Below are 14409 nucleotides of genomic sequence, written 5' to 3'. Positions count from 1 at the left end.
TAATAAGAGACGAAACTATAAGGGCTTATAGTTTCATCTTAGGGTGTTGCTACAATTCTACTTATTTAAATGAATACATGCAACAGATAAAGCTGTAAATATGCCAAGTTATTGCATAACTGCTGCTTTTCAGCTGTGGTCACAATGCAAGTAAGAGAGAAATGACACGAAGGCATACATTCTGTCCACTAGAGGGAGCCCTTGCGCCATCTATAAAGTACAGTAAGTATAGCTACAGAGAGTCAGTCAAATTCCATTTCATTTATGGACAAGAGAACATGCAAAAGTTGCATTTTAATGGCCACATTAGAAAATGTCATCTGTTTTTTTTAATTATTGGAAGAACAAAATGCATTATTGATTATTCACACTGGAATTGTGTCTTTTCTCCATTAGTGACAGGTAATTATTTACATAATTTAGATTAACTTTAATATTTTAACACAAATGCAATATTATTGTTAGAACGTCATATCGGAACATGTGTTTTACTTGAATGCATGCCATTTATTTGGTCAAAACGTGCTGACAGTTTACAGTATTGCAAATAAGATGCTGATGTGCACAACACACTTCCATAAACATAACTTAAAGTGCACTTACAGTATAAACAGTTGTTTATAGGCAAATAAGCTGATTGACATTTTCCGATGACAGTGCAAGTTGTTGTTTTTTGTACAATGTGGCCTTCCAACTGTTTACATGATTCATGTGATTCTTAATTGTGGTTACCCATTAACTTTTGCCAGCCCTAATACAGTAAAGCTACATTTTGATTGACACAGTCTGTACAGGGTATCTATTTAACATTGCTCCAACTACAGTGGTATTAATTACACTGAGAGGTGCTCTAAAATATTGTCTAGTGTACAAATCAGATTTCAAATACTTAGAAAAATTGTTGAAAATAGAAAATGTGTGTACATGGCATAATATTCAGTAATATGTTTTCCCTCAATTGTTTTTCAAACCAAGATCTATTTTAAGTGAGCTTATTTTCAAGTGAGGAGGTGCCACGACTGAGGAGCTTATGAAACGCAGCTTCAAGCAAAGAAAAAAGTTGTGTTGCATAGCACAACACACACGCACACACACACACACACACACACACACACACACACACACACACACACACACACACACACACACACACACATCACAACAACAAAAACCCCTATTGCAGTTATGACTGTCCACAGGAGCCCTGTTATGTGTACATTGTGTTTGTGTGCACATGTGTATTTATTATTGTGTGGGATAAACACACATTGATGATGGGAGCAAAGTAACAATAAAGTAATGATTTGAGTGGTTTGGTGTCCAAACTTCTTACACTGAGGGCCACACACTGAAAAACTGAAGCATGCGGGGGCCATTTGGATAGTTTTCATTTTCAAAACCAGTACAAGATATAGTTTGTTTTAACCTTTAGGGTTCCCATCAAGTTTAGTCCCGGGGACCCGGAAAGGTCTTAGTCATAAAAAACTTAAAAAAAAATAAGTCAGTTTATATAATTTTGTATTATTATTCAATGCTTAAATCTGTAGATCAACTTCAGGTCTATCTGTTGATATAAAGTAAAAACATTTGTTTTATGCCTTTTTTTTAATAAAAAAAATAATAATAATAATAAAACGTTTTTTTGCAATATTTTCCCTCTGAAAAATTTCAAAGTGGAATATTTTATGTAAAGTAATTCTGAACACCATTGGTTTTAATTCATTATTTATGTATTTATTTTTGAGTAATGACAGTTTAAAAAAAAAAAAATTTTAATTCTTAGGGATCCAAAAGGGCTCCATTCATAAAAATATTAAAAGAAAGTCATAATAATTGTTTTATTATTATTTTCAACGCTTAAGTCTCTAGAATCTAGATCAACTTCATATCTCTTCGTCGGTTATAAGTATTATCATATATATACATATATATTTATTTATTTTTGGAATGTTTTATGCCCTTTTTGTCAAAGAAAACATAAGTTGTTGTGGCAAACACACAAAATATGCAATGTTTTCCCTAAATAATATTTCAAAAGTGTAAAATTTGATGCTAATTAATTGGAGCCTCAAATAGATCAATAATGTATAACAACATTGCTTTTGATTCATTTTTTTTTTTTTGAGTAATGACAGCTTTAAAGAAAAAAAAATAGCCTGCAAGGCAGCTTTGTGTAATCGGTCAACATTGCAATTTTTTCCTCGTTAAATTTCACCTGACTGGCTATTTATTACACTTTTTCAATGTTTTTTTAATAGTGTTGTTAGAATGTGCAGCGGGCCGTTAAAAAATTAGCTGCGGGCCGCGAATGGCCCCCGGGCCGCACTTTGGACACCCTTGGTTCAGCGCAACGTTTTTCGAGCCAAGGACCCCAAACTGATGGAGAGAAGGGACAGGGACCCCTACTTACAGTATAATACTGTGATTGTGTTTGGACTCAAACTGGTCCTAAAGGTGCCATACTTGTCACACCACGCCAAGCCTTATTTTGAGTTTCTTGGTAATTTTCTGGGTGTAGTTTTAGTTCCTGTCTTGAGGTCTTATTTTGAGGGTTACACTTCCTGTTTTTCCCTTTCCTGGAGCACTTTTCCCCTCACCTGTTTTGTGTTTGTAATTAGCACTATTTAAGTTGAGCTTGCGACGCCATTGGTTTTTCGGGACATTATTCACTGGTCACTATAGACAATTCTTTCCAAGCTGAGCTCAAGTATGCACGCACTTTGTGGACGCCGTCTGCTCCACATTCCTTGTGAGTGTTTTTGCTGTGTTCCAGCATTTTGTTTTGTTTCCTTCATACTCTGTCCAGTCAGAGCACTTCCCTGTTGCTCTCACTTTTTGTTTGTTTGTTTAATCATTAAATACCTTTTTTACTGCACGCTTCCCCCTCGATCGTCTGCATTTAAAATCACTGAAACCTTCGTCGTCTCACGCGACGCACCGCTTGACAGAATGTCCCGACCACGTGATTTTGCAGACGATTACAACGACGAGGAATATGAAAAGTTTTTTTGGGCTAAAATGGAGGAAGAGGCTTCGCGGTACCCCCCCTGAGGTACTCGTGACTATGATGTGGGGGCCAGATGGCGGTCTGGTCCACCTTTTGCGGCGTGCCGAGCCTGCGCGTCGCCGACAGGCGGAAGTTGGCGTCGTCACGAAGCGCAGCTTTTCTCTAAGATTCTGGTAGAATATGGAAACCTAAAAGGCAACCTTGCCCAACTTTTCATGTCCTGGGCAGCAAAACAGTGTCCAGGCACAACTGAGTCACCAGTACCTCGAGCGCGCAGGAGACCAAGTCAGCGGCGGGGCCGCTGGGACACCTCTCCCACAAGGTGACGTGCTTTGTACAGACTTTTCGTCCCCCTGGCTTTCCAGAGCCCACCCACCGTGGGTTTTTTCTACTGCTAAGGTCAAGGATCAAACACTTCTCCTTCAAACCAGTGACAGCGTCTGGTATCAGCTTCCTGAGGATGGGGGGCTAGGGCTGGTAGCATCCAGCCAAGCGGCCACCTCCAGCTTTGTGGACCCCAGGAAGACTAGTGGGTTGTTGAGGCAACCAGCTAATGGGGATCCTTAATAAAAATCAAATCAAAAATCAAATCAGCGCGGCCTCCGCTGCTTGCAGCGCTCTGCCCTGCTGCTCCAGCTCCGCAGATGCCAACGGTCTAGCCACCATCATCGTTGTCTTCAGCGGGTCTCTCCACGACGCCGCCATCATAGTCTCCAGCGGGTCTTGCCACGACACTGCCATCATCATCTCCAGCGGGTCTCTCCATGACGCCGCCATCATAGTCTCCAGCAGGTCTTGCCACGACACTGCCATCATCGTCTCCAGCGGGTCTCTCCAAGACGCCACCATCATTGTCTCCAGCGGGTCTTGCCACGACACTGCCATCATCATCTCCAGCGGGTCTCTCCATGACGCCGCCATCATAGTCTCCAACAGGTCTTGCCACGACACTGCCATCATCGTCTCCAGCGGGTCTCTCCACGACGCCGCCATCATAGTCTCCAGCAGGTCTTGCCATGACACTGCCATCATTGTCTCCAGCGGGTCTCTCCACGACGCCGCCATCACGACGCCGCCATCATCGTCTCCAGCGGGTCTCTCCATGACGCCGCCATCATCGTCTCCAGCGGGCTCATCGCCGCCACCGCGACCTCCAGTTTGCCGGCCGCACAAGCAGCCATCAGGCGCCCGCACGCGGCGCCCTTGTCAGCCAAGAATGTGGTCGTTTCATGGACGCCCTCCGCGCTATCCGAAGATAGGCCAAGGAGGGCCCGGGCATGGATGGTTACAGCTGCTGGTGCGTTGTGGGAGCCCGCCTCGTCAGCCGCGGCGGCGATCTACTCGTCGCCGCCATCTGATTCTTTCCTGCTGGTTGAGAGGACATAGGGCCAGGCGACCCACCGCCTAGTCCTCCCTCCGCTCTTCCGTGACTCTGGACTTTTTCGGTTTTGTTTTCCAGAACGTTTTTTTTGGGGTGGGGGCATTCTGTCACGGCTTGTCACATCACGCCATGCCTTATTTTGAGTTTCTTGGTAATTTTCTGGGTGTAGTTTTAGTCGCTGTCTTGCGCTCCTATTTTGTGTTTTTTCCCTGCAGCAGCTTTACGCCTGCCTTTGAGCACTTTTTCCCCTCGCCTGTGTTCTGTTTGTAATTATCCCTATTTAAGTTGAGCTTGCGACACTATTGTTTTTTTGGGACAATGTTCACTGGTCACTGTGGACGATTCTTTCTATGCTGAGCTCACGCATGTATTTTGTAGATGCCGTCTGCTCCACATTCCTTGTACCGGTAAGTGTTTTTGCTGTGTTCCAGCATTTCGTTTTGTTTCCTTTGTCTGTCAGTCAGAGCACTTCCCTGTTGCTCTCACTTTTGGTTTAATCATTAAATACTAGAGATGTCCGATAATATCGGCCTGCCGATATTATCGGACGATAAATGCGTTAAAATGTAATATCGAAAATTATCGGTATCGTTTTTTTTATTATCGGTATCGTTTTTGTTTTGTTTTTTTTGTTTTTTATTAAATCAACATAAAAAACACAAGATACACTTACAATTAGTGCACCAACCCAAAAAACCTCCCTCCCCCATTTAGACTCATTCACACAAAAGGGTTGTTTCTTTCTGTTATTAATATTCTGGTTACTACATTATATATCAATATATATCAATACAGTCTGCAAGGGATACAGTCCGTAAGCACACATGATTGTGCGTGCTGCTGGTCCACTAATAGTACTAACCTTTAACAGTTAATTTGACTCATTTTCCATTAATTACTAGTTTCTATGTAACTGTTTTTATATTGTTTTACTTTCTTTTTTATTCAAGAAATTGTTTTTGATTTATTTATCTTATTTTATTATTATTTTTAAAAAGTACCTTATCTTCACCATACCTGGTTGTCCAAATTAGGCATAATAATGTGTTAATTCCACGACTGCATATATCGGTTGATATCGGTATCGGTAATTAAAGAGTTGGACAATATCGGAATATCGGATATCGGCAAAAAGCCATTATCGGACATCCCTATTTAAAAGTATTGATATTTTTTATATATTTTTATACATTTTAATGCTTGGAAATGCTTTAATTAAGACCCCAGAATGGAGAATATGCTTTAATGCTTGAAAATACTTATTTTATGACCCAAAAAAGTTGTAAAACATGCTTAAATTTAAAAAAAAAAATATTGATATGTTTTTATTTAGACATTTTAATGCTTGGACATGCTTATTTAATGACACCCCAAAATTGTAAAATATGCTTAAAAATGTTAAGATAGTATTTATATTTCTTGTTTATTCAGACATTTTTATGCTTGGAAATGCTTAAATTAAGACCCAAAAATTGTAGAATATGCTTTAAAAAATGTTTTAATAGTATTGATATTTCAAGTTTATTTAGATATTCTAATGCTTAGAAATGCTTATTTTAGGAACCCAAACATTTTTTAAATATGCTTTAAAAATGTTTAAATAGTATTGATATTGTCTTGTTTATTTAGACGTTTTTATGCTTGGAAATGCTTAAATCAAGACCCCATAAATTGTAGAATATGCTTAAAAATATGTAAATAGTATTGATATTTCTTGTTTATTTAGACATGTTTATGCTTGGAAATGCTTAAATTAAGACCCCAAAAAGTGTACAATATGGTTTAAAAAATAAAATAAAATAATATCGATATTCCTTGTTTATTTAGACATTTTTATGCTTGGAAATGTTTAAATTATGACCCAAAATTTTTAGAAAAAGCTTAAAAAATGCTTAATAGCATTGATATTTCTTGATATTTTTATACATTTTAATGCTTGGAAATGCTTAAATTAAGACCCCAAAATGGAGAATATGCTTTAAAAAAATGTTTGAATAGTATGAATATTCAATGTTTATTTCGACATTAATGCTTGGAAATGCTTATTTTATGACCCCAAAAAGTTGTAAAATATGCTTAAAATGTTTTTAAATATTATTGATGTGTTTTTATTTAGACATTTTAATGCTTGGACATGCTTATTTTATGACACCCAAAAATGGTAAAATATGCCTAAAAATGTTTAAATAGTATTTATATTTCTTGTTTATTCAGACATTTTTATGCTTGGAAATGCTTAAATTAAGACCCAAAAATGTAGAATATGCTTAAAAAAAATGTATAGTATTGATATTTCATGTTTATTTAGACATGCTCATGCTTAGAAATGCTTATTTTAAGAACCCCAAAAAATTAAAATATGCTTTAAAAATGTTTAAATAGTATTGATATTTCTTGTTTATATAGACGTTTTTATGCTTGGAAATGCTTAATTTAAGACCCCAAAAAATGTACAATATGGTTTAAAAAAAATTAAATAGTATTGATATTTGTTGTTTATTTAGACATTTTTACGCTTGGAAATATTTAAATTATGACCCAAAAATTTTAGAAGAAGCCTAAAAAATATTTAATAGTATTGATATTTCTTGATATTTTTATACATTTTAATGCTTGAAAATACTTAAATTAAGACCCTAAAATGGAGAATATGCTTTAAAAACATTTTTTGAATAGTATTGATATTCAATGTTTATTTAGACATTTTAATGCTTGGAAATGCTTATTTTATGACCCCAAAAAATTGTAAAAATGCTTACATTTTAAAAAAATATTATTGATATGTTTATGTTTTTATTTAGACATTTTAATGCTTGGACATGCTTATTTTATGACATCCAAAAATTGTAAAACATGCTTGAAAATGTTTAAATAGTATTTATATTTCTTGTTTATTTAGACATTTTTACGCTTGGAAATATTTAAATTATGACCCAAAAATGTGAGAAAAAGCTTAAAAAATATATAATAGTATTGATATTTCTTGATATTTTTATACATTTTAATGCTTGAAAATGCTTAAATTAAGACCCTAAATTGGAGAATATGCTTTAAAAACATTTTTTGAATAGTATTGATATTCAATGTTTATTTAGACATTTTTATGCTTGGAAATGCTTAAATTAAGACCCAAAAATGTATAATATGCTATAAAAAAATGTATTTAATAGTATTGATATTTCAAATTCATTTAGACATGATGCTTAGAAATACTTATTTTAAGAACCCCAAAAAATTAAAATATGCTTTAAAAATGTTTAAATAGTATTGATATTTCTTGTTTATTAAGACGTTTTTATGCTTGGAAATGCTTAATTTAAGACCCAAAAATTGTAGAATATGCTCAAAAATATGTAAATAGTATTGATATTTTTTGTTTATTTAGACATGTTTATGCTTGGAAATGCTTTAAAAAAAAGTTTAAATATTATTGATGTGTTTTTATTTAGACATTTTAATGCTTGGACATGCTTATTTTTTGACACCCAAAAATGGTAAAATATGCTTAAAAATGTTTAAATAGTATTTATATTTCTTGTTTTTATGCTTTTTTATCTTGATGTTTTTTACGCTTGGAAATGCTTAAATTAAAACCCCAAAAAATTGTAGAATATGTTTAAAAAAAAAGTCTGCGATGTGGTGAAACCGCAAATTTTGAAGCTTAATGTTAAAAAGTTAAAAAGTTTAATCAACCAAGAATTTCACAACGGACCTCGTGTTGAAGACCTCTGGTTCAGTACATATACGTGAGGACTAGATAGGGACTATATACAGTCAGAGTGCATACATAAAATGATGGACTTGTATAAGTTGAACATGCTGACTTATATACAGATCAAATGTAAAAATATGATGTACTCGTAACTCCAGCTAGTTATAGAACAAAGATTTCAGTGGGGGAAACACTTTTTTTTTTTTGAACAAATGTGAATAAGTGCATTGAGTCAAATGGGAGGGATGGATAAACATCTCAAGTGAGGGAGTGACAGAAGACGAAAGAGGGAGGGAAAAGAGGAGAATAGAGGGACAGCAGGAGCAAAGTCACTGCTTTTTTCCCCTCCAGTGCTCCCTCACTCCTTCTCTCCCGCTGACTCCAGGTTGAGAACAACAGGAAGGTGAGTTCCTCTTCATCCTCAGCTGGCATATACAGTCAGGTTAAAGCTTATTGAGGTCTTCCTAATAGACCTTTGACCTCACTTCTTTTGGACTACACAACGACGCTTACCTGCTGCTTGCTACAATTTCCCGACGTTTGTTTGCTTTTGTGTCTGCTGGCTAAACGTGTGCCGCCCGACTTGACGGTTTGCGGAACGCCACCGTTTCCTTTGGCTGGATTCGGGGTCTACTTTTAGCCCCGGCCTGTTTGTGCAGCGTCCCTCAAGCTCCTCGTTGTCCCTGCAGACGACTATCAATAAAGTTAGGGGGGGGGGGGGGGGGGGGGAACACCAATAAATCCTTTGCTCCGCCCTGGAATGCCACATTAGGGAAAGAGGAGCCCTTTTCTAATTATACGCTCTGTCAAAGGAAGGAATGTCAACATGGCTTTGCATGATTTCAGGGAATTTTGCGGCGTTCGCATTCCTGCTCACCTAACATTGCCGACGTCTCCTCTTCCCGCTCCAGGATGCTGTTCCTCGGCTCCACTCTCCTCCTGCTTCTTCTTCTCTACCCCGCCGAGCTGCCCGCGCAGGAGGTGCGGCTGGCGGGCGGTCGCCAAGCCAACGAGGGGCGCGTGGAGGTGCTGCACGACGGCGTGTGGGGCACGGTGTGCGACGACCAGGTGGACCTCAACCTGGTTAACGTGGTGTGCAGGCAGCTGGGCTTCCAGCGCAGCTTCACCTGGGCGCCCAGTTCCAGGTTCGGTCAGGGACAAGGTGCGTATCGCCCCCGGTAGACGGTAAAGAGACCCTCAGTTCAGGTCCTCAAATTGAGCCCGTAATCTCCTTTTTAGGTCAGATCTGGTTGGATAATGTCAAATGTGGGGGAAGTGAGTCCTCTATTGCAGAATGTGGCTCCAATGGTTGGGGGGTCCACGACTGCACCCACGTTGAGGACCTGGGAATCATTTGCAGCCCGGAAAGGAGGCCCGGTTTCTCCGGAGGAAATGCTCCTCCCACCTCCAGGAATGAGCCGAGAGAATCGACGCAGAGAACCCCGAACGCGCCGCCGCCGCAGCCTTACGTGCCGTCTGCTCACGGCCGAGGCCACGAGATCGCCCTCCATCGCAACCCGCCGTCCTCCGGCCGTAGCCGGATCTCACCGCAGGAGAACGGCCACGAGATACAGATCCTGCGGCGGTACCGAGGCCCGACCACCCAGCTGTCGCCCAGGCCGGCACAAAGACGGGAGCAGGACACGTCCAGGAGAGGGACGCCGGCGTCGAGGCGCCAGGCTGAGCGAGAGACGAGCAGGAACCAAGCGTACAGTGGGAACCATGTCGAACCAGAGCCGGTTTATCCACAGACGCCGGCCGAGACTGACCCACACACCAGCCAGGTAAACCATACACCCACTGGGGCGGTATCCCCCAAGGTACTATCTTAGAACCCTTGATTTTTACATCCTACTTCCAACCTTTTAGCCCACAAAGAGTTACCTTTAAGTGGCCTTGTGGTTAGAGTGTCCGCCCTGAGATCGGTAGGTCGTGAGTTCAAACCCCGGCAGAGTCATACCAAAGACTATCAATCAATGTTTATTTATATAGCCCTAAATCACAAGTGTCTCAAAGGGCTGCACAAGCCACAACGACATCCTCGGTACAAAGCCTATAAAAAACGGAACCTGTTACCTCCCTTGCCCACTCAGCATCAAGGGCTGGAATTGGGGGTTAAATCACCAAAACTGATTCCTGAGCGCGGCCACCGCTGCTGCTCACTGCTCCCCTCACCTCCCAGGGGGTGGGACAAGGGGAAGGGTCAAATGCAGAGGGTAATTTCACCACACCTAGTGTGTGTGTGACTATCAGTGGTACTTTAACTTTAACTTGTGATATCTCAATGTTGTAAATGTGGAAGAGGAGCGTCCAAAGTGCGACATATGCTAAAAAAAATAAAATAAAAAAATAAAATAAAAAAAGACATTAAAAAAAGCAGAAAGTTACGACAAAGTTGACATTTTTTGTCACTTGTTTATATGGATCATCCAACAACTCACGATTGGATTTAATACGGAATCCGATTCGACCTGATTCTCACAATCAATTTGGTGTAAAAATAGCAAAATATTTTCAAAACAAGTTGCAGGGTACAAAAGCCCCTCTTGGCTGCTGACATAAGACGTACACACGCAGCGAGGAAACAAAGAAATGTTTTTTTTAAAAATGACGAAAATGATAAAAATATATTCTTAAAAAAAAAAAAAAGAATCACTTTTTTATGAATCGACTTGTTTCAGCACCCCTACAATTTTGGCTACTTGGGTTGGTTTTGGCTCTTTTTTTTTTCCCCCAATGAAAAACATCAAAATGGTCAAAATTGCATGCTTTAAAACGGCAGAATGTTCTTTAAGGGTTGGAAATGGACTCCTACTCTCAACAAGTGTATAGGAAAACTCCAACAACCCAAGGTTGGGTGCAACTTGCAGCTAATTAAAGAACAAAACAAAATAGAACAGAATTTATTGTCATTGGAACGAAAGTAGTTTTCAGTGCAACCCGCCCAAGAACAGTTACAGGGTATAGAGAACAGGAAGACTGATGGGTCGCCACCTGCTGGTGCCACATAAAGAGTTAGAAAGGAAAGATAAACATTGAGCAACAGAAAAAAACACATATGAGCACATTTTTACGACACACACAAACTTGACACTTGCAATGGCGGGTAGGGGAGGGGGGGAGGGGGGACATCGCGCCTGTAACGCAGCAATCAGAGTACGCAGTGGCGAAGGCGTGGGATTGGGGAGTGGGGTGAATGTGTGCATAAACGTGTAGTAGTAGTCCATGGGTGCGTGTTTTGTCCATAAGTCAGTACAGTACAGTACAGTGGTATCTTGGTTTTCATTAGTAAACTGTTATAGGCAATTATTCCCCATGAGAAATGATGTTAATCCAATTAATCTGTTGTAGACACCCAAAAATATGAACACAAAACACGTTTTATAGAGAACAATTATAGTTTACACGCAGAAAATAATGTGAAATATTTATCAATGATGAATAAAATGGATATTTAACTTAAATAAAGTAATGTGAATATTTAACTTAAGTACAATTTGGTACTATTTAAATATTTCAATAAAATAGATATGTGAATAGTTAACTTCACTTGTACGCCGAATGAAGACTTGTTGGCAAAGACAAGAGCAGAGAGGGAGGAGGAGAGGCACACAGATGCCCCCTCCGCACTTTGTTTGGAATTATTTATTGTAATCAATAATGTTTCCCACCTTTGTTATCAAAGTGCTGGCACTCGCAACTTTATTTGGCCCCATGGTGGATTGTTTTGCAGTCATACTCAATAAAAATACAATTTAAATTCTTATTAATTTATTCTTATTATTTTTTTCAAATAATTTCTTGTAATCAATAATGTTTCCCACCTTTGTTATCAAAGTGCTGGCACTCGCAACTTTATTTGGCCCCATGGTGGATTGTTTTGCAGTCACACTCAATAAAAAATATGTATTTCTTAATTATTTATTTCAAATGATTTATTGTAATCAATAATGTTTCCCACCTTTGTTATCAAAGTGCTGGCACTCACCACTTTATTTGGCCCCGTGGTGGATTGTTTTGCAGTCATACTCATTAAAAAAAATAAAAATAAAAAAAAATAAAATAAAAAAATAAAAAATAAAAAATATATATATATATATATATATATATATATATATATATATATATATATTCCTTATTTATATATTTATTCTTAGTATTTCTTTCAAATTATTTCTTGTAGTCAATAATGTTTCCCACCTTTGTTATCAAAGTGCTGGCACTCGCAACTTTATTTGGCCCCATGGTGGATTGTTTTGCAGTCACACTCAATAAAAAATAATATATATTTCTTAATTTTTTATTTCAAATGATTTATTGTAATCAATAATGTTTCCCACCTTTGTTATAAAAATGCTGGCACTCACCACTTTATTTGGCCCCGTGGTGGATTGTTTTGCAGTCATACTCATTAAAAAAAAAATATATATATATATATATATATATATATATATATATATATATATATATATATATATATATATATATATATATATATATATATATATATATATATATATATATTCCTTATTTATTTATTCTTAGTATTTCTTTCAAATTATTTCTTGTAATCAATAATGTTTCCCACCTTTGTTATCAAAGTGCTGGCACTCGCAACTTTATTTGGCCCCATGGTGGATTGTTTTGCAGTCACACTCAATAAAAAATAATATATATTTCTTAATTTTTTATTTCAAATTATTTATTGTAATCAATAATGTTTCCCACCTTTGTTATAAAAGTGCTGGCACTCACCACTTTATTTGGCCCCGTGGTGGATTGTTTTGCAGTCATACTCATTAAAAAAATTAAAAAATAAATAAATATACATATATATATACATATATATATATATATATATATATATATATATATATATATATATATATATATATATATATATATATATATATATATATATATATATATATATATATATAGTCCTTATTTATTTATTTATTCCTTATTATTTTTTTCAAATAATTTCTTGTAATCCGTAATGTTTCCCACCTTTGTTATGAAAGTGCTGGCACTCGCAACTTTATTTGGCCCTATGGTGGATTGTTTTGCAGTCATACTCAATTTAAAAAAAAATATTTCTTATTTATTTATTTATTTATTATTATTATTTATTTCAAATTATTTCTTGTAATCAATAATGTTTCCCACCTTTGTTATCAAAGTGCTGGCACTCACAACTTTATTTGGCCCTATGGTGGACTGTTTTGCAGTCATACTCAATAATAATTTAAAAAAAATAAGTATTATTTATTTATTCTTATTTCTTTCAAAATATTTCTTGTAATCAATGTTTTCCACCTTTGTTATCAAAGTGCTGGCACTCGCAACTTTATTTGGCCCTATGGTGGACTGTTTTGCAGTCATACTCAATAATAAAAATAAAAAAAGTATTATATATTTATTCTTATTTCTTTCAAAATATTTCTTGTAATCAATAATGTTTTCCACCTTTATTATCAAAGTGCTGGCACTCGCAACTTTATTTGGCCCTATGGTGGACTGTATGTAAAGTATAGAGATTTAGTAACCAACGCATGGGATTCTTTCAATGATACGCTGGCAAACAGACTAGTTTTCGACAACCGAGGTGGTATACGAAAACTTTGGGCGAAAATTTAAGGGGAAAGCTTTGTGAAAAACTGTGCCCTACTAAGACAAAAGTACTACTATACTTACATGTCATTTGCAGCCAATGTGTGTGTAAAAGTTTACAAGCGAAGCAATTCTTCCTTATTTGAATCCCAAGAATCCAATAACACAACTGTTTTCATTCGCCGTTTCACTTATAAATCCTCAACGCACCTTTTTAAATGTTTTCCGACAGACTTCTAACAGCGTGCAGCTGACCGAGGCTCGCCTGAGGGCCGTGCTGTCCGGCAGCCGTGGCGGTTTGGTGAACGAAGGCGTGCTGGAAGTGAAGCACGCTGGGAAATGGCGTCACGTGTGCAGCCACGGTTGGGACCTCACCAGCAGCCGGGTCGTCTGCGGCATGCTGGGGTTCTCTGCAGCCGAGGCGTTTGACGAAAACGCCTACAGGTGAGTGAGTGTGCGTGGTAGAGTGAGCGTGCACGTGCATGGACACACACGGCCGTGCTATGAAAGGGATGGAAAAGTGTGGTCGGTGGACACTTCCTTTTGCGGAATGGTTGCTCCGAAGCCTGAACGCCTGTTCCATCCTTCTCGGGGACGGTGACCACAACTGCTACCGTTAGTGCGACCACAATTGGCAGGACTTTTGTTCACTGCGGCATTAGCCAAACCCACCAGAACCGTCTGCCCCCATTGGCT

The 14409-nt window shown here is 37.9% G+C and overlaps 1 protein-coding gene across 2 annotated transcripts in view; it reads left to right on the top strand.

Moving 5' to 3' along the window:
* Positions 1 to 2669: 2669 nt before the first annotated feature.
* Positions 2670 to 14409, top strand: part of LOC133624510 (lysyl oxidase homolog 4-like) — a 71579-nt gene continuing 59839 nt past the window's right edge. Inside the window, exons 1-4 of one of the 2 annotated variants that reach the window (XM_061988126.2) lie at positions 2670 to 2749; positions 9012 to 9262; positions 9340 to 9884; positions 13946 to 14157. In XM_061988126.2, coding sequence (XP_061844110.2) covers positions 9013 to 9262; positions 9340 to 9884; positions 13946 to 14157 — 1007 coding nt within the window. In that variant the 5' untranslated portion in view covers positions 2670 to 2749; position 9012. Of the gene's footprint in view, positions 2750 to 8462; positions 8504 to 9011; positions 9263 to 9339; positions 9885 to 13945; positions 14158 to 14409 lie in introns of those variants that run through there. The other variant, XM_061988125.2, reaches the window with a different exon arrangement.

This window comes from Nerophis lumbriciformis, linkage group LG27 (genome assembly GCF_033978685.3).
Source record: "Nerophis lumbriciformis linkage group LG27, RoL_Nlum_v2.1, whole genome shotgun sequence".
Lineage (NCBI taxonomy): Eukaryota > Metazoa > Chordata > Actinopteri > Syngnathiformes > Syngnathidae > Nerophis > Nerophis lumbriciformis.
Note: the sequence above shows the minus strand (reverse complement) of the source record. Positions and strands in the feature narration are given on the sequence as shown.